Source organism: Scaptodrosophila lebanonensis, unplaced genomic scaffold (assembly GCF_003285725.1).
Source record: "Scaptodrosophila lebanonensis strain 11010-0011.00,11010-0021.00 unplaced genomic scaffold, SlebRS2 tig00000043-arrow-pilon, whole genome shotgun sequence".
Lineage (NCBI taxonomy): Eukaryota > Metazoa > Arthropoda > Insecta > Diptera > Drosophilidae > Scaptodrosophila > Scaptodrosophila lebanonensis.
The window spans coordinates 11380720-11401221 of record NW_022060545.1 but is presented as its reverse complement, the minus strand read 5'-3'; the positions used below and the strand labels follow the sequence as shown (position 1 = coordinate 11401221).

The 20502-nt window shown below is 37.2% G+C and overlaps 1 protein-coding gene across 5 annotated transcripts in view; it reads left to right on the top strand.

The window, feature by feature from the left end:
• Positions 1 to 19288, top strand: part of LOC115622893 (anion exchange protein 3) — a 36495-nt gene extending 17207 nt beyond the window's left edge. Inside the window, exons 1-14 of one of the 5 annotated variants that reach the window (XM_030517006.1) lie at positions 1546 to 1763; positions 9179 to 9326; positions 9390 to 9657; positions 10340 to 10469; positions 10689 to 10715; positions 10785 to 10946; positions 11013 to 11255; positions 11949 to 12089; positions 12677 to 12928; positions 13411 to 13611; positions 15121 to 16826; positions 16901 to 17095; positions 17570 to 17798; positions 17860 to 17999. In XM_030517006.1, coding sequence (XP_030372866.1) covers positions 9221 to 9326; positions 9390 to 9657; positions 10340 to 10469; positions 10689 to 10715; positions 10785 to 10946; positions 11013 to 11255; positions 11949 to 12089; positions 12677 to 12928; positions 13411 to 13611; positions 15121 to 16826; positions 16901 to 17095; positions 17570 to 17798; positions 17860 to 17931 — 3732 coding nt within the window. In that variant the 5' untranslated portion in view covers positions 1546 to 1763; positions 9179 to 9220 and the 3' untranslated portion in view covers positions 17932 to 17999. Of the gene's footprint in view, positions 1 to 1545; positions 1764 to 9178; positions 9327 to 9389; positions 9658 to 10339; positions 10470 to 10688; positions 10716 to 10784; positions 10947 to 11012; positions 11256 to 11948; positions 12090 to 12676; positions 12929 to 13410; positions 13612 to 15120; positions 16827 to 16900; positions 17096 to 17569; positions 17799 to 17859 lie in introns of those variants that run through there. The other 4 variants (XM_030517004.1, XM_030517005.1, XM_030517007.1 and 1 more) reach the window with 4 other exon arrangements.
• The last annotated feature ends 1214 nt before the right edge of the window (positions 19289 to 20502 follow it).

Here is a 20502-nt window from a genome sequence, read left to right as displayed (position 1 = left end):
TACAAAGTTAAAAGCTCTTCCATACACGCACACATACTTGTACATACTTAGAGGCAGCTGCACAGCAATGCGGCCTTGAGCGGCCTTGACCACGTGCGAGGTAACTGGCTGACTGGGATAAGCTTCTGACTGTTTATTGCTCGTTGGCCGTTGCTGCCAACTGTAAGGCGAATGTGAACGTTTTCCCCATTTGCTGCTGGCCATTTCAGCTGCCAAATGTTGCAACACAGCTGCATTAATTATGCACCATTTATAGAGCCGCACACTAGCCCACAATTTTTAAAATATCAGTGAGCTTTGAGCAGAGCTTTCGCTGCACCTTCTGCACCCACACACACACACATACACACACACTTGTACAGTAGATATTGTTTGATTTTAAATATTGTTTAATAAATTATTGATAAGCCACCAGGATAGGTCTAATTATAAAATCAATACTGCTTTATTCAATCATTCATGGAGATTTGAAAATGCATTCGCAAAGTCAACTTTTGTTTCATAAACTACAAATGCTAGCGAAACGAAAAATTATATTTAATATTGCATTGATATATTATTTGGCTCACCGTAAGAAAGAGCAAATTTATTCGATAAACAAATTCAGCGAAAAATATTTGAAAATTTCTTTCTATTTAAAAGTAATCTAATTCTTGGAATGCTGGGATAGAGATTACAAGAATAAATTAATAATAAAGGCCGGTCATAGGCAGCCATTCTTTAAAAACCAAAAAACTGTTGTTGCGAAATTCACGAATAAACACAGGAATAACATTGCAATTTACCGACATTTTTAATAATATTGATAACTGGACCTTCATGTTTGGTATTTCATTTTTATTTACAAAAAGGGGTTTGTATTTGAGAATCGTTCAATTTTATTTATTTGACCATAGGACTCATCGAACAGAAGTAGCTCAACTGTTATATAAGTCGTTTCATTTAACGAATTATCACTGTGGACATTAAAATGCATGTGATTTACGTCAGCAATTCAGTTGCTGCTTCTATTGTCCTTCCATGCCTCTATCCTTCCTTCCTGCTTTGCTTGCTAGCGTAGCGTAAAGCACGCCCTCTGTTTAGCCGCAATGGCCGTGACAAAAACAGCTGAGCTGAGTTGAGAGCTCATCGCTGAGCCAACAAGCGCTGCAGCGTAACCAGCCAGCCGCCCAGCTGTGAGCTGTAAACTGTGAGCTGTCCTACAGTTCTACAGTTATACGAACGTTTAAATGTTGTGCGCCGGCGCAGGAAACACATATGTGTGGCAGCTGCCGAGACGCTATGGAGCGCCTCACAGTAGGCCACATTTATTTGCTGGAAAGCATTCCCCGTGGCAAGTACAATTGGCGCGCAAAACGTGTCTTCCTCTAGCGTCCCGTGTCCCGCGATTGTGCCGCGCCTTGGCGAGCTTGTTGAGCTGCTGCCGTTGCTGCTCGTCCTTTGTGAATCTTACAGGCGAGCCTGAACATTAACTCCTGCATCCGACATCGGCAGCAGCAGCTACCTAGCATTGATAGTAAGCTGTTTGAAAAGCTAAAAAAAAGTGCAACAGGCACGCGGTCCTAGCAACTTTTCCCATCAATTTTTCCTACTGTTTTAAATTCTCTGCCGCTCTGCAGCTTCTCGAAGTTGTTACGAAAGCGTACGGCCAAGTGAAAGTTGTCTGCTGTGTGTGCTTCGTTTTATGTGCGTGTTTGTGTGTGTAGAGCGTGCCGTAAAATCATTTCGAAAAACTTTATTAATAACTACGTGAAGCATTCAAGGTAAATATATATATGAATACCTACAACTGAATTATACTTATATATACTTCGGAAAAGTTAAACTGTTTGATCTATAAGCCTGAATTGAAATTGCCACACACATTCATACATTTACCTGCTTGGCATATGAAAAGTTTTCAAGAGCACAGTGCCTTGAACAAGTTTTTAAGCTCACACACACACACACACACACTTTTAGGCACACGACTGCGCACACACAGATATGAATTCTGCTTTATTTTTTTGCCATTTTAATAAAATTATTGGTTGCAAAGTGCCGAAAAACTTTTTTTTTTTAATGTGACGTTGGTACAACAAGTGACTGGACAAAGACAAACACACTCACATACACCAACACACAGGAACATGTTGATGGGGGGGCATCCACGCATACTTAAAGGCACACGTGTAACGGAAGCAGCGTCCCTTAAAGTGTTGCATACTGTTTAGGGCACACAATACACCCACACACACACACCCACACAAGCACGTACACAAAATGTGTAATGTAATGTATATCGCAATCAAATGGCACACGGCCGCATGTAATACAGCACCCAAAACTTCGTTATGTATGCATGAATGTATCTACACTCGACGAAAAATAATAATAATTAAACTGATTATAAAAAATTAAAGTAATAAAATTGAGAAAAATGCTCATTTACAAACAGATACACTTTTTCTTAAACTTTATGCTCCCTTGAAATGCACAATTAAATTTTGATACTTTCCTTTTAAATTTTTGGTCATTTGACTTTCGACATCGTATCAATAAGGACAATAGATAAGATAAGACAAGACAAATAGATTGCCAATGTTATATATTAAATGTTGGTTATACGAAAATAATTATAATATCGAAATAAAGTACAAATATATACATGTATAATAAAGCTTATAAACATCATCGAAAGCGTATCAACAAGTTATAAGTATCGAAATGGTCTATAACAGATTCGTGATTTTAAAAGCGATATTGAAACCAGTAAAGATATAAGTATGGTCAAACAGCCCTAAATATATTATGTGTAGTTTCTATAAGAGATTTTAAAAAGTTATAGTTGAACCAGTTACGATTTAAATATAGCACAATCGAAAATAAAATGAGTATAAAGGAATTGTCAAACCTTATGAGCAGCAGTGTTCATTGGTTACCAAATTTTAAAAATTGGGCCCAAAAAATAGCGAATTTCTAGATGATATAATAATTTTTAGATAATAGTATTCATAAACACTACCCAAGTAGACACCAGATATTGAATAAAGGCAAGATAAATATTTCCCAAATTATTTTAAAAGAAAATTGAATCTATTTTTCTTAGTGCACCAACAACGCAAATATGTTAGTAAGCATGAATATGTATTTACTTGTGCGCATACATATACAATTTTATTACATTCTTAACATAATTCACACAACAGACGAGCCCAAAATGCCAGCGCTTGCCTTTGAATGTAGCCTTTGAAAATTTTGTTTGTGCGTTGCCTTCGCCAAAGCGAAAACCAATATTACTCAAAACACTTTGCATGCCACACACACACACTCACACTAACAAACAGACACTACTACGCACACACACACTCACATACATCCTCTCTGGCACAATGTCAACTAATGACCTTGAAGTATGCAACGCTTTTGTGCCAAAAGGCAGCGTCAGCATGATGGTCCACAGAGATAGTAGTTTTATAAAGAGATGGGGAAGATGCTTTTAACGCCTTTGCGTCCAAACAATGACCATTTTAACCTTTGCACGTGTATGCCCCTATTCCCCACTTCCCCTCCTGACAATTCCCAACGCTTCCGGAGCAAATTCACATCAAATTAACGGACACAGAACATAACGAACTCAAGCGTCGTTAATTTGTGCAAACAAGCAGACAGAAGAGGCGAAAAAACAAACCGTATCACAAATTCAGGCGCACAAGTCTGATGGCAAATTATGCGCATCGCTCAGAAAAATTGTAGGCTGTTGTACTCAAAACCGAAACGCATGCAAAACAAATATCAACAAATATACAGATAGAGGTGCGGGTACGGGTACGGCTACCCGCGAAATGAGAATAAGTGCGGGTATCTGCCGACAAAGTCAAAAGTGAAATGTAAGGTTAAACGATTTTCACTTTTCAGGGCGGCAACTGTTCAGAAGCTGTTTGGGTAAGACAAACACTTTTCTAATATTACGCGTAAAAATTTTATGTTCTTCCCTTGCACGCCACAAGGGACAAACAAAATGCGAGTCTGTTGACAGAGACAACCAACCACAAGCCACAATGTTAAGTCGACTTCGATTTAACCATAAGAATTTTATCTCAAGAATTTAAATCTAATCTTTTACAGTTTCATAAATTGACTTTTTGTCATAAATTCAGATATTATATTATTTTTAATGATATGCCAATTATAGGTGGGTTACGAATGTGATATTGAGTATTATTAAATTTTCTTGTGCAATTCTATATTCTAACTGCATTATTCTCATATCAAGAAGTGTGTCATTTTTATTTTATTTTGTCGCTGACCTTGGCTAGATTTATTTGCCTCAATTTAAGTTTAGAATAAGTTTCTTTATTTATTATGTACGGGAGAGGCTAGACAGATTTTCCACGCTTTTACAAAAGCAATTAATAATTAATGACTAATTGGTATGTTGTAGGTGACAGTTATTGAAAATCTGTGTGTAGGGATGTTTTTATTTTTTGGAGCTGGTCGGTTGCTGATATTATTCATAATACCCAGAAATATTAAGTAAACATATCGCAAAAAATGCATTGAAATATGAGCCGTAGATTATAAATAAGATTCTCCAAAGTTTGACCACAAATCTGCGAATTCGCAGCCTAAATCCTTCCATATGACCCAGATGATTGAAAAGTGAGTTTCATTTTATTTAGGCCGCCCTAATTGTACAGAATTTATTTTATAATATTACACCGTACAAATGTTACTTTCATCGCTTGGGCGCCAGAGCAGATAAACAGAGACAAGGGCGTCTAAACCCCAAAAAATGCACACAACAATTTGAGAGCCGTTCAAGCAGCCAATTCATATTGACAAGTTTCTAATGGACATTGGGGGCATGAGAGGCATTTTTTTTAGAAAGTTTAAGTGCGCTGAGGCACACCGAAATGGTCAGTCATGTGGCTTCAAATTACACATGCCCCAAAGGACCAATACAATTTGTCAGTGTGAGCCAAACGAAAAATCTTGTTATTGCTCTTTTGTTTTATTTCCGTTTTAAGCCCCTCCCTCCCCTAGTACCCACCATTTGTCAACACAAATCTGTGCAGAACTTTGGCCAAACAACGACCAATTTGATTCAATTTGGGTGACAGCTAACTCTTAACATAAAACTAGTTTTGGCCACGCGAAACCATTAAATACTCAGCTTCGAGTAAGTCACGTGCCAAACTCGTATTCTACTCGAGTAGTTGAGTAGTCGAGCTGATGGGCTTTGGGTCGTGTCGAGACATATATAAAGACATGCAATAATAATAACTGCCATATCCACCAGCAAAGTCATACATATGCACACATATGCGAGGGGATGGGCTGTGTAGTCTGGTGTTTGTGTGTGTTTTCGCCATCAAACTCATTTATAAAAACGAAAACAAACAAAAACGATTATTGACAGCTTAGTTAGAGGCCCACACAGAGGGGTGCACAGTGGTTCGACATTCAATTAACAAGCGACAATATTAAAACAAAATTGCTGACAAAATTTTAATCATCCAAAGTGAAAATTTCATTAAATATAAAAAGTCAAAACTATAGCCTAGAAAGAATAGGTATGAAAAAAAGATATACATATATATAAGTCATTTGATAAGAAGCGAAACAATAAAAACGATAATGGAAATTGGATATGATTGAATCAACTATGTTGTTTTTCTGATCTTCAAAGACACAGCTTAGTCAAACATACTTTCAAAACCACATTTTTTCAAGAAGTCTTTGCAATGTTTCATTTTTCTTGTTATTGCATTTTATAAATTTTTTTATGAACAAACTATAAAAACCCAACTAAATTGAGCGGAAAATACATGCAAATATATTTGAATGGTGGATAGTGTCCATACTAGTATCCAAATTAGACCACTGCAGACATCATTTACATTTTTATAGTTTTGTTAGAGTATAACAACATTTAACAAATATTTGAAAATATTCCGGTTTCATCTTTCATTAAAATAAAAAAATTCACGATTTCTAGCAATCTACATATTTAAAACATAAAAATTGCACAGAAAAACTTGACAAATACGTATGGTTCTAGTGTTACAATACCACATCTAAGTGTTGCGAAAACTGTCGGTTAAGCTACAATTCGACTATAATTTAATTGCTTTCTCTATTTGTGTAAGACACTGTGCCTACGCATGACCAAATTGTCAGTCGCGCATCGTGCAGACAGGTGGCGTAGGTGGCAGCACTAAGTTTAGTTGCGGGCACTGCCATCGATTATTTTTGATAAGCAACGCTGACATGCTGCACTAGATGGAGGACTGTGGCTCTGGTGCTGCGCTTTGCAAATGCGAAATCATAATGAATGGTCTCCACTAATGCGCGGTACGACAAAACACTTTTAATGGCCGCTGCCAGGCGGGTGCCTATCTGTTAATCAGCAATGTCAACAAACCTACTATACGCCAAACCCCATTGTGTGGTTTTGGGTTATCGATTAATTAACGTAACGTGACGCGTGTTACGCTTCGGCTTATCAGTAAGATGCACACACACACACACACACGAGCGCACCCACACATATCTATTAAGGGATAAGAAACAGGTGGCTTATGGTGTTTGCGGCGGCATACGTTGACATTCCCACGTGAATGCTCTCAGCATTATTAAAATGCTATTTATAAACTGAACTAAACGCTGTTTGCATTCCAACATTACTCGCCTGCCCCGCACATATCTCATTTGCTTATCAGCCATAGAGCAATTGTCAAGGATACTTCCATTATTATGAAAAGTATTAGGAAATGGTAGCATTAAATATTAAACTGGGCTAAATACGGTGGGCGTCAATTCCATTGTTACCGAGTCTTTGTTTAGACGAAGGCATACAATTGTTAGACATTCTATCCACAAACAAAGTTAATTTCATTTTCTGTGCACATTTGGAGCAGATTAGACACCCATCCACACTGAAATTAAGCGAGAAAGCTCCTAATGTCTTTCAAGGCAATTAGCCATTCTTTCAATTACTGAAAACCGCATCAGAATTAACACTAGTTTGAAATTTTTGCATTTTGTTGTTGTTTTGCTTACCTTTTTTTGGCAGCTCATTAGCTTTAATTTCATTAGTTATGCATTTATTCCTCATAAGTAATTAGCATATTGCGCCTAATCTCTACAAAGAATGTTCTATTTTTAATAATTCATGATATATTGATTTATTTCTTTGAGTGTGATGAGCAAACAATTAATATGTTGGAGTGGGCATTTATTAATTAAATACATACTAACACGCAGATTGCGTTTCACCAAAAGTTTTAATGTGAAAGCACATTGCTAAATCAAAGTTTGTGCTCTGTTGACGTGCCACTGAAATGAACGTGAAACTAGGGCAGGCAGGCATTTTATTGATGTACGTTTAATTTGCCAAGTATTAGTATTTAATTTGCCTTAAGAGGAAACGAAGATAAACATACGTTTTGGCGCAGGCTATTCAAGTTTAGGATTCGCGAAGGATATAAAACTCATGGCCTTCTGGTCATAAATAAAGACGATCTACTCGTACATTCATGGCCGCCATAAATTATTCTTATACCCTGTACGCCGAATGTGGTTAAAAGAGTATATTAGGCATCTGCAAATGTATGTCATAGACTGAAAAAGAGGCATCTCCGATCCCAAAATTTACAGACATTCTTAATCAGTCTTTAGAAATGATTTCAAAATGTATATTTTCGTAAAATTTGTTTTTTTTTCGTGAAGCACCTTCACCTTTGTTTCAAACTGCATCCGAAGTACAGAGTATTTTACCGTCAGATTTGAGCAACTGTTACATTCCCCCTTGATTTATTTAAGAAGCGTACTAAAGCCTTTTATTTTCGTCGGCCAGCAGGGCAATATTATGGTTAGATGCGCCAAAGTTGTTATTAAAATCAACAGAACAAAAATACAATTTCAAAATAGAAATAGGAGCTTTAAAACTTTAATGTGAATTAAAATTTTTGGGGAATTCTTATATAAGAATCTAACAACAAAAATCTAAAACCAAACGTGAAAAGAACATTTGTTTCACAACTTATAATTCTGTACTAAATTCTTGTTTTCTTCTGCAGACCAATTCTAACTTTCAGACCCTACTTGTAACATAACAAATTTATATGCAAATTATGTGGAAATCTAACCTACAGAGCTTACATAGAGCATTAATAAATAGATTTGGATTTGAAAAAAAAAATTATTTATGTATCTTTTTCTAAGCTTTACAGTCGTTGGGCGAACATTTTTCCCGTGTTGTTCGTTCGTGACAATACATTTTTAGCTGATATTAGAGCATCGACCTAATGTCTTATCTCTTGCGTGTGCTTACCTAAGTTTCCATTGGGAGTTATCAGGCCTAGCTGGGTATTTGAAATTGTTATAAATAAATATAAATAATTCATGATATTTTGTATAAGAGAGAAAGTCAATTCTAAAGCACTTCTCTGTTGCTGCTATTACAGGTATTAATATCCTTCCTATTTACAAGTTTCGTTCATAATTATATCTAACTGTATCAAATGGTTTATGAAATACTTATATACAACTTACGTATTAAATTACAATTTGCATATTTCCTATTGCATTAAAGCAAATATTTCCTAAACACCATTCATCATCGAATACAAATATTGCCACGTACTCGCACTCGATTTGCGCAATGACTTCGTCACTATGGAAATCAATTGAGTTCTATTAAAAACAATTATCAATAACGCCATTGGGTTCACAAGCACTAACCAAACACAAGACTTTGTTGTGCAGTGTTGCCATGTTCCAATGTCGCCTGCTTCTGTGCCTTTCAATATTATCATGATGATAAATCTAATGTATGCGAGACGACAGTTCAAAACTTCGAAATACTCGTACATTTAGCGACGTCATCCGTAAAATTACACAAACAACAATAGGCAGTCGTACTACGATGCTGAAAGTTGTTGTTACCGCTGTCATTGTTATTGCTATTGTTGTTGTTGTTATTGTTGTTATTGTGGACATTGGCGTCAAGTCACATGACTGACTTTTTATAGATTTTTAATTGAAAAGTATTTGTTCTGTTGTCTGATAGCGAATAACGTGACCACATCCATGCAAAGCATACATAATAGAGACGCAAAGCAATTGAGCGAACCTTAAACAAACTCGTATTCGATACAATTAACCATTTCATATTTTCTTTATTTATTTACAGTCTGGAAATGAGGACCCCGATGAAGTGCTGTTGGACTCGGAAATGGAAAAGGTCTTTGCCGGCACAAATAAGCGACAAGACAAATTCGATGTGAAAACTTTTCAGGATAACACCCAAGAGCCGATTGGCTCTCGCAAAAAGAATAGCAGTCAGTAGAACAGCATTATTTACTTATCGATCATACCCTTAAGTTTGTTAACTTCACTTACAGTTCGCACAAATGACCTCAACATAGAGGAAGACTCGGAATACGAAAGCCAAACCGAACCACTGAATAATGCACAAAACTATGATGATATACCCGAAGATTTTCCATTAGTTTCGGAACGCGCTGGTCACGGCGATCATTCCGATAACTCAGCCGATGAGAAACATGTCCAATTCGGTGATGCCAAAAAGAAAGTTGTTGTCACACCTCCCAGCCTGAGCTATGATGAACAGCCCACAGATCAATCGCACGAACGTAAACGAAGAAAAAGGTGAGCACACTACTAAATTTTAGTATACTCGCAGCGGATAGGTAGATTAAATATAAATAAATTATGATATCATAAACTGAATGAGACTTCAAAGACTATATACTCCAAAAAAAAGCACCCAAACTATGCTACTTAGACACCAACTATCGATTTTCTATAGTCCTTCAATTAAATGTTGAAATATTGAACATTTTCAAAGTAATATTTTCGCTGCAAAATTCGTAGCTTTTATAAATTCTCCGGTTTCCGTTTTTTTGAAAAGTTATTTATTGAGCATTAAATTGTTATTTCTTGCAATTGGCTCTTGCTAATTTTATATTGATGCGTACATAATTAATATTTAATTTGTCAGTTTAGATGGCGAGTTCGCCATTTCCGCCTACCCAACCGTTCGACCGTCCGTCTGTCTGTATGAACCGCATGATTTCTGAAACTATAATACATAGAGCGACCAAACTTTCCAGGAACACGCATCTCGTCTGTGTATAACAAACCATATGTATGTTAAATTATTCTAGTATTTGGCTAAATGTTGGATTTATTTTATTTCTTAATAAATCATGAATTTTGTCAAAAGAGCCATTCTATATGACATAGCTGCAATTATCGGTGCGAAAAGTTAATTTTTTAAACTTAATTTTGACCGCCCATTTGTAAAACATTTTTACATTTCTACTTACAGTCGCCATCAGTATTATAGACAACGTAAATTCTCACATCAAGACAGCGTGGAACCGAAAAAAGTACTCGAAGAGAATGGTGATGCCGGCGCACGAAGAATTTCTGTGCAGCCCGAGGACGCGTCATTGGAGGTGAGACAAATACAATCTCTACCTTATGAGTACTACACTAGTTACAATTTATATCGTCACTCACACCCACACACACACCAACCTATAGAACAGCTAACTGAGATAGCTTTAAACCTGTTGTAATTATTACTATTGCTTTTCTTGCTGCCCCGCACCACGCACGGAAAAATATTTGTATAAAAATAATAATAATAATTAAACCTTCCTGCCAAATTGTAGACAAATGGCCAAACGCCGGCTACACAGGTTGCCCTTTTAGAAAGCATCTTTCATTCGTGTACAGTACTAATATTATGTTCGTCTTATTTTATACAGGAAGCCGATCTCAATGAGCTGAGATCGCATCGTTCGGATGATCCGCGCGCCATGCGTCGTCACAAAATTCATCACTCATCCATCAAGTTGCGAGAATTGCCCCAAATTACAATTTCATCGTTGCAATCCAAGAAGCCGGAAATCGATCGCAGTCCACATGAGGTGAGTTATCCACAAAATAAATCAGATCCGTCTTTATCATTTTTATAATGTTATTGAAATTTGTAGATTTTTGTGCAACTCGATGAACTCATTGGCGTGGGCGAGGAGCGCGAATGGAAGGAAACTGCCCGTTGGATCAAATATGAGGAAGATGTGGAGGAGGGATCCGATCGTTGGGGTAAACCGCATGTTGCCTCTCTCTCATTCCATTCGCTGCTCAATTTGCGTCGCTGCCTGGAAACGGGCGTTGTCCTGTTGGATCTAAATGAAAAGGATTTGCCAGCGGTGGCCTATCGTGTGGTGGAGCAGGTTAGTTGACTCTTAATCTTAGATTTGGAAATTTTGTTTAAATATCAAAACCAAAGTGCAATTTTCTGTAAGAACTATGTCAGTAATGCCCTTTTAGTTTCTATTTCACTTATTAATTCAGCAAGTTTATAGTTTTATAAACTTTATCGATTCTTTAGTTTTTCATTAAAAGCTTTTATTACTTTTTTTTAGCTTTCGTTAGAAATTCACGAACGCAATATTTTTATTATGCATTCATGCTTTAAAGAATTTTGCTACTCAATGGGGCTGGAAAATTTGGTGATGCAAAAGATCTTCAATGTTAGTCCGACATTCCAACGCATGGTTCTCAAAATAAAAATAATAAAACCGATTTAAAAAATCAATTAACGTCCATTAAAAGTTTGGAACACACCCAACAAGTTCAAGCAAGGTGTAGTTACATAACCGTTAAGAAGATGTCTGTTATATGTACTCTTTCATGCTTAAGCAATTTTTTCCACAATTTTTAATTTAATAATTTGTAAAGTTGAAAACCTACTTGTTACACAAAATTGTTTCAATTCTGTTAAAAAGTGTAATCGCAGGCTAAGTTCAATAGAATAATTAAAAGATCTTGTCAATCCAACTAGCTTATAATTAGTTACCATAAATTGTTTACTTAAATATTTCGATCGAATTCCACTAAACATCTCAAATATCATATTATTGCAGATGGTGATCGAAGATCTGATCAACATAGATGCCAAGCCATCGGTTATGCGTTCTCTGTTGCTGCGACATCGTCATGTCAACGAGCATCAGAGCGTATTGCCCTTCACAAAGCGCAAATACAACAGCTATACGAGTCTGCAGGTAAGCAAGAGCTCCTTATTTGTAAACAAGACCTGTCTATATCATATCATGATGTCTTGATGCCAATATTATTTGTCCATTGTCCATTTGCATACTTTGTTTGTCATTCATACTGTGCTTGTCTGCTCCCCAAATTGGCTATAAATATACTACTTATATTATATATTTAACTGTTTTGATCAAAATTTGTTAATCGCAAGCATATAAACATTTTCTGCTCTCTATTTTGCATCAACGCGCCCATAACTATGCTACATTTCATGATCATCAACAGCAACTTATACCCAAATCGGTAATAATACTAAAATGCAAATTGTAAATAGGCTTTAGTAAAACAACAAGAAAAACAGCAATAACTGCAAGAACAAATTGAATTTATATTGCAATGAGCTTTCGTAAAAATTGTTTATATAATATGTAATCAAAACTGTGCGTTCTTTATGTGTTCTTTGCTCTACTCTTCTTCTTTTGTATCATTTGTTGTGCAACAAATTTTTGCTTTGAACACACAAACAAACACACTTTTAACTTTATTCAATCAACAATTACAACATATGAACAACAAACACAAACGGCATACACTTTAGTTACTTTGGATGGGCGCCGATGTGCCGCAACCAAATCTACAATATGTCAACAATATGCAGCAGCAACAACAACAGCTACTCCTTCTACAACAACACCAGCAGCAACAACAACCACAAGCCAAGCCACGTCGAAGCATTTGCGTAACTTCGAGCGCACCGCCGATGGCAGCAACGGCCCTGAATGTGGCCGCCACGGCCCCCTCGGCCCTGGAGCAGAGACGGCACTCTATGATGCCACATTCGTACTTCAGTGTATGAAGAATAATGCTATTCACTATTTTCAAGTCTTTGTTAACTATTGTGATCAATCCCGTTGCGCCATAAGTTTAGAATTCGAATTGTTTCTTTTCTTTTCTTTATATATAGACCACCATACACCTTCATAAAATAGACCATGTCCATCCACGTTTTGTAGCCTCCCGAACTTCCCCTTAGCAACCACTTTTAATGCTCTTCACATGATTGGCAAGTTCTCAACTGTGTTTTTGTCTGTTTAATATGTTCTTGTTAAGACTGCTGCCTTAGGCCTCACACACCAATTAGAGCACACCTTTGACCTTTCAAAGACATTGTACATACATAAATGAATGTACTATATGCGTGTATAGGTCAAGTCTAAAACTGCACGCCTGTATTATATGATTCAAGCTCATTTTGCATGTATTGCCTGTGTTCCCTTTCTATTTCTAATTACACCATTAGCTTTGCTCAAACATTTTTCCGGCCATTCACAGAGTCTTTCCGGCGTAAATCCCAATGACAAGCAAATTCGCATCATGCCTGCCAACGAAATCGGTGGCAGCAAGCGCAGCAATGAGCTTAAAATCGACATGAAGGAAGACCAGTACTCATCCTCGCAGGAAGATCTGAAGAAGCTGCAAAATGATACCATACTCAAGCGCATTCCCCCAGGTGCTGAGGCCACCACAGTACTGGTAAGTCAACATAAAAATAAATTGTGAAAAAAACATGTTTGAGTGGGGATACCAATTTATATCCTAATACGTATTTAATTAAATACGCGCAGTATGTTTGTTATGAAAGTGAGAAGAAAGCACGACAAGTCAAATCCAATTAGCCTAATTTAAGCACTACTTGTGAACTCATTGAAAATAAAATTCCCCCACCGTCGTGTCGGATTCGTTATTAGATATTTTTGTCATTTTTATAGGCTTTTTTATTTCTTTAGTTTTACTTATTTTAAGTTCTCTATTGTATTGTACATCGACTGCACTGTTTGTCGATGGAAATAAATAAATAAATAAATTTGAGCAGACAATATGATAATATAAACCCTGTATTAAAACCAGATACTTTTTTGAGAATATTATAAACGAAGATTTGGGTAATTCGAACCAAACATGTCTTAATACTGGTAATTGGGGTGCATTCGTAATTGGATTATAATATTCATTAGTAGTAGTAGTAGTAGTAGTAGTAGTAGTAGTAGTAGTAGTAGTAGTAGTAGTAAAGCGAAAATATAAATTAAAACTGACAAATGTTACAAAATTATTCAATGATTTAGAGAAAAAATAGTGATAAAAATAATTAATTACCGTTTTCATCGCGCATTGCGTTTGAAATGCAAGTTATTTAATTAAATAGACTAATTGGAGTTTATACATAGTTTATAAGTACGTATGAAGTATGTATATTCATACATTTTTTGTGCTGTACAGCATCATTAACGCGCGTTCCTCTTTCCACACTCTTCAACATTATTGCATTCCCGACGAAAAGGCGCGCACTGCGCACTCTATTTGCTAACAATTTAACACATAAACGCGTGATTCAGCAAACAACCAACTAATGCACTATATGAGATGAATGCCGTGCATGGTTTTGTTGCTATTTTTAGTGCGGTGCACCGTAATTTAATAACAAATCTGTATGCGCGCAACCGCCAGCTGCGTTAAACAGTTTAGCACAAACAAATCGTAATGTAATCGCGAAGCGTGTTTTGCATTTTAATGAAAACTATTAAAATGGTGTTTGTTTGTTTGTACAGGTCTTGGTCAGGCAATTATATTAAATACAATGCACTATAATTTAATTTAATATGTAAATATTCACACGCGAGCAAGAAGGATCGCAAAAAGGAAAATACTGTTCGCAGTGTTGGAAAGGTCGCGAATACGTTGAAACAGCTGGCAGCCGGGCGCTGTAAATGGCCGAAGTGGCGCTTTCTTTGAATTGTGTCTTTTTAAACTACTTTCAATGAACTGCTTTGAAATAGTTTATATTTTTGTTGCAAATTAGGCGTATATAGCATGTTTACAATAAGTACTTTAAAAATCCCAATGCAAGAAACCGAGAACTGCAGTTTTGGACATTAGTTGATCTTTATTCTCAATAAATGGAATTGCACCAATTTAGCAAGTTTTCTGGGTATCTAAAATATCGAGGCAAATAATAACCACCAATTTACATTTTCCTCCCTACAGGTTGGTGCCGTTGAGTTCCTCGACCAGCCCACCATTGCCTTTGTGCGTCTTTCGGAGGGAGTCCTCATGCCTAGCATTACGGAGGTGCCTGTTCCTGTGCGTTTTATGTTTGTGCTGTTGGGACCACGCAACTTTGATCTAGACTATCATGAGGTGGGCCGGTCCATTTCCACGCTGATGGCCAACGAGCATTTCCATGGTATAGCGTATAAGGCAGATGATCGCAAAGACTTGCTGTCGGCCATTAATGAGTTCCTGGATGACTCAATTGTGCTGCCACCTGGTAATTGGGATCGTCACGATCTGCTGCCCTTCGACGAGCTGAAGGCCAAAAAGGACTGGATTCGCACGCGCAAAATCAAGGCGTTGCAGGTGAAACGCGATAGCGAAATGGTCAAGATTGGCAAGGACGAGGAGAAGGCACTGCTGGAGAAGACACCGCTAAAAGCTCTAGCTGGTGCTCCGGGTGGTGGAGACGGCGATGATGATGATGACGATGGCAAGAAGAAGAAGCCCAGTCCACTGGAAAAAACCCATCGTCTATGGGGTGGTCTGCGTAACGATCTTAAGCGACGCATGCCAATGTACAAGAGCGATATACTCGATGGTCTCAACACGGAGACACTGGCAGCTACCATTTTCATGTATTTTGCTTGCCTCTCGACGGCCATCACCTTTGGCGGTCTGGCCTCCGCCAAGACAGATAGTCTAATTGGCATTTCGGAAACGTTGATCTCTACCTCGCTGGTTGGTCTCGTTTTTCATTGTTTATCCTGTCAGCCTCTAGTCATTATTGGCACCACTGGCCCGCTGCTACTCTTCGATGAGGCGCTCAAGATTTTCTGCACGGAAAATAACTTTGATTTTCTGGCACTACGCGCATTCGTTGGCATTTGGTTGATCATCATTGCACTTTGCGTGTCAGCTTTTGAGGGCAGCGTATACGTGCGTTTGCTAACACGCTTCACCCAGGAGATATTCTCAGCGCTCATTACACTCATCTACATTGTGGAGACTATGATGAAACTGGTCTCTATCTATAAGCTGAATCCTCTGCTGCCTGACTACAATTTGCCGCCGCCAACACTTGTTGATGATCTGAGCAATGGCACACATTTCAACATGACTGCCGATGTGATCAATGCAACGACTGCTGCGCCTTCTACAACCTCCAAGATGCCCATCAATCAACCCAATACTGCACTCTTCTGCACCATTCTCACCCTGGCCACCTTTGTGGTCGCCTACTATCTGAAGCTCTTCCGCAATTCACATTTCTTAGGCCGCAATGCTCGTCGCGCTTTGGGCGACTTTGGTGTCCCCATTTCCATTGCCATATTCGTGATGGTTGATTATTTTGTTCCCGCTGTGTATACGGAGAAGCTCAGTGTACCCGAGGGCCTATCGCCTAGCGATCCTGTGCGTCGTGGCTGGTTCATTGGCTTCGATGTTAGCGCCACTTGGGTGCCCTTTGTCTGTGTTGTGCCTGCCCTGCTCGTCTACATTCTCATCTTTATGGAGTCTCAGATTTCGGAGCTGATTGTGGACAAGCCAGAGCGTGGCTTAAAGAAGGGCTCCGGCCTGCATTGGGACATCGTCCTGCTTTGTTTACTAAACATGTTCTGTGGCTTCTTTGGCATGCCCTGGCATTGTGCGGCCACCGTTCGCTCCGTAACTCACGTTTCCTCGGTGACAGTTATGTCTCGGTATGTTGCAACGCATTTCTTTGACCTATTTATGTTGGGCCAAGACGTAACTTTTGCCTTTCCATTTTTTATAGGACACATGCGCCCGGCGAGTCCGCACGCATCATCGATGTAAAGGAACAGCGCTTGTCTGGCTTCTTTGTTTGCGTCATGATTGGGCTGTCGGTGCTGATGGCGCCGCTATTGCGTCTCATACCCATGGCTGTGCTCTTTGGCGTATTTTTGTACATGGGTATAGCCTCAATGAGCGGCGTGCAGCTGTTCGAGCGGTAAGCATTACTGATCCCAATTCTAGACCCTTGAACAAAAAATAAAAAGTAGCAATTTTTATTAAAATGTTTGTAGTACAAGATACATGACGCGTTTATGTTCGACTGTCTGAACATCGATATTTTTTGAGCCATCACAGTTAAGGACACCAATTTTTGGACATTAACTTGTCTTTCTTATATTCAGAACAAGTTTATTGCAAATCATATATAGCGTCATTACTTTATGTATGTAGCAGCCATAGAGACAATCGGTGCAATCAAACTTCTTGATAACCGAAACCAAATATACACCACTATTGTCTGCATTTTAATTAAAATCAGTGCAATCTAAAATCGTATTGTAGTAAAGGGACTGCTGGACATGTTCGAAAGACTATTCGAAAGACTTATTTAATTTTAGATATTTAATTAGGTATTTATAGTTGGTAGAAACAAAGTTTCTAATCATCTCAACTTATTTCCAACCCACAGAATAAGACTTTATTTCATGCCGGTCAAGCATTATCCACCGACCAACTATGTGAAACGTGTGCGGCCTTGGAAGATGCATCTCTTCACCACCATACAGGTGCTTTGTCTTGTAGTTCTGTGGACTGTAAAATCCTCAAAATTTTCGCTTGCCTTCCCCTTCTTCCTAATCATGATGGTGCCCATACGCCAACGCTTGGACTCCCTTTATAAACCCGAAGAGCTGCAAGCGGTAAGATACAAGTTACAATGTTGTCCACCACCAAATTATTAATTTAAAAAAAAATTTACAGCTGGATGGCAGTGAGCCCAAGAACGATGAGGACGAACCTGATTTCTATGAGCAAGCAACCATACCTGCTTAGTGCAAGGATTGGGGCAAAAAAAGTATTAAAGCTAAGCCACCCTCGTATTAAAGGCCAACATAAGAAACAAAGAGCAAAGTTTGTTGCAATATTTTTGTTTTTGTATTTGTATTTGGAGAGCGTGTTAACGAACTACCTTCATTAGTATTTAGAACGAAACAAAGAAGAAAACTGTAGCTTAAAGTACAATATCTATAATGGAAGGGGATGGCCCTTATGTTGTGATTGTTAAGGTTGGGCAGAAAACATATTTTTGAACACCATACACAAATGCAGATGAAGGAAAAATAGGAAATGTGAAGAGGACGCACTTAAAAGGCTAAAAGTTAAAACTATTTTCATGAGTACTAAAGAACAAACCAACAAAAAAGCTTAAAAGCATAACGATGTACCTAAAAACGAGTTACAAAAAAATGGCAACGCAAAGTAACAAAAACAAATCAAAAACTGAAAGTAACCACTTTTTTCTAAAAAAAAAGAGAGCGCGCAAATCTGCTCTGCGTGTGCCATGACATCAAAATTATTGACAACAAGCAACAAAAATGTATGCAACAAAATATAAATGAAGTATACATATACATATATGCGGTACAAGTAATGTTTATAATAAACGCAACTTATGTACTTTAACTAAAGACCTATAACATAAAAGACTCTACTTCGAGTTTAAGGGTTTAGCCGCCGAGCACTTAGGACTTTCATTTTTGCCTTACGACAACATGTTTGCATAGAAGGTGAAAAATCAATGTAATTTGTTGTAAATTTGCATCACACACACACACACATACGCATATATATTAATATAAACATAAAGTATTTATTTAATTATTTGTTTTGTGTTGCTTGTTTTGCGCTCGTTTTCTATATTAGCAATAATAAACATTAGTTTAGTCTCATTTATAGAGCAATGTGCGACATTAGAGAAGAGGAAAAGTATTTAGCTTCAAAACTTGCGTAGTGATCATTAGTGTAAAACACACACATACCACCACACACACACACACACACACATACAAATATATAAACAAATAACTTTGTCGCGTACTTCGCTTCGCACAGACACTTTAAAAGTGAAAAATACTGCTCCGCTGTAAGTTTTGCCTTTCTATATACATACAAAGGAATAATATGATTATGTAAAACAATATCGTAGATACCTACTACTATTTATAGATTTGTTTCAATAATAACATACATGCATATAATATGTAATATTTGTTAAACTTAAATGCAAGAGAAGCAGAGAACCTTACCTATTTTTATGTAACATGTACTTATACTTGTATGTACTTACTCTTAAGTAGTTGTTGTCTAGTATGTTTTATTCAAATTCAATAAAAATTATTAAAAATTTCAACTTTAAAAGTGCTTAACTGGGGAACACAAATTAAAAACTGGAAAAGGTTTAAATGGAAGGATCAGAAACAGGTAAGTCGCTGTGTATTTAAATACATATTCAATAACATTATTTCTGTGAGTTTGTTTAAAATGTTATTACTCCAAAATTTGAATGATTTTACAAAATTTCAATAATTACATAGCATTTGATATTATTTTTCTTTAAATCCAGTTTTCAACCCATGAGCCCAATGTACTTCTCTCCGACTGATTCATTGTTCTGGAAAAGTCTAGTTTATATATCTGTTTTTGAAAAGTGTCCCTATTATTTCTTCTTATTCATATCATTTTAAGCTGCGGGTCTCAGTCTGTAGAAGCAAAAGAGATATATATTCTGCAAATCGCATCGCTGTTTTGCTTCAGATTATGGTTTCTGGAACTGCCAAAGATTCCTGTTGATGTCCTTTTGTGCATACTCTACCAATTAGCCAATGTGTCCTGGAAGCTGCTAATAATTGGTCATTTGCTAATTTATACACCTTTTTCCCTGGTCTCTTTTTAACCAGCTTTTTCAAAACAGGACACAATTAACGAATATAAATACTGATTACAAATAGTTATGGCCTATTCTACGTTTGATAAATTCTATGCTGACGTATTAAATAAATAAATAGGCTATCTTGTTTCACAATTTTGCATACTCATATTTCATGAATATTTCAACATTACCACGAAAACACTGAAAAAAACATCAAAAATAATCACCATGTTTTTTTAAATAAATGATTCGCCAAGTGATTCGCCCCGCAAGCAAAAAAAAGAAACGGAAAAGTTTTGGGAAAGTCAAACAGAATTTATTACAACAGCTTATAGATTTTTCTGTGTAGTCTCATTTACATAAATACATTGTGAGTTCGCTTTTTATATATTTTGACTTCATTTCGTTCTTTTCAATTGCATAAACAAAAAGTAACAGCAGGACCCATCAGTTTAAAAATAATACTATTTCTTTTGGAGCGGAAATGTTGATGTCTGTTGCACAATTTTTTGTGGGCCTCAGCTGGCGAAGGATACATTGTGTAAGGAGGTAATAGTCGTTGTATAAGAAACAGTGGAGCTATCTATTGTAAATTTGCAAGTTCGGCAGAATAATAGAAACTTCGGCCATATGTTTCATCTTTGACAACTGAGCTCCTTAGCTCCTTAGCATATCAGTGAGCATAAAAGTAGTGG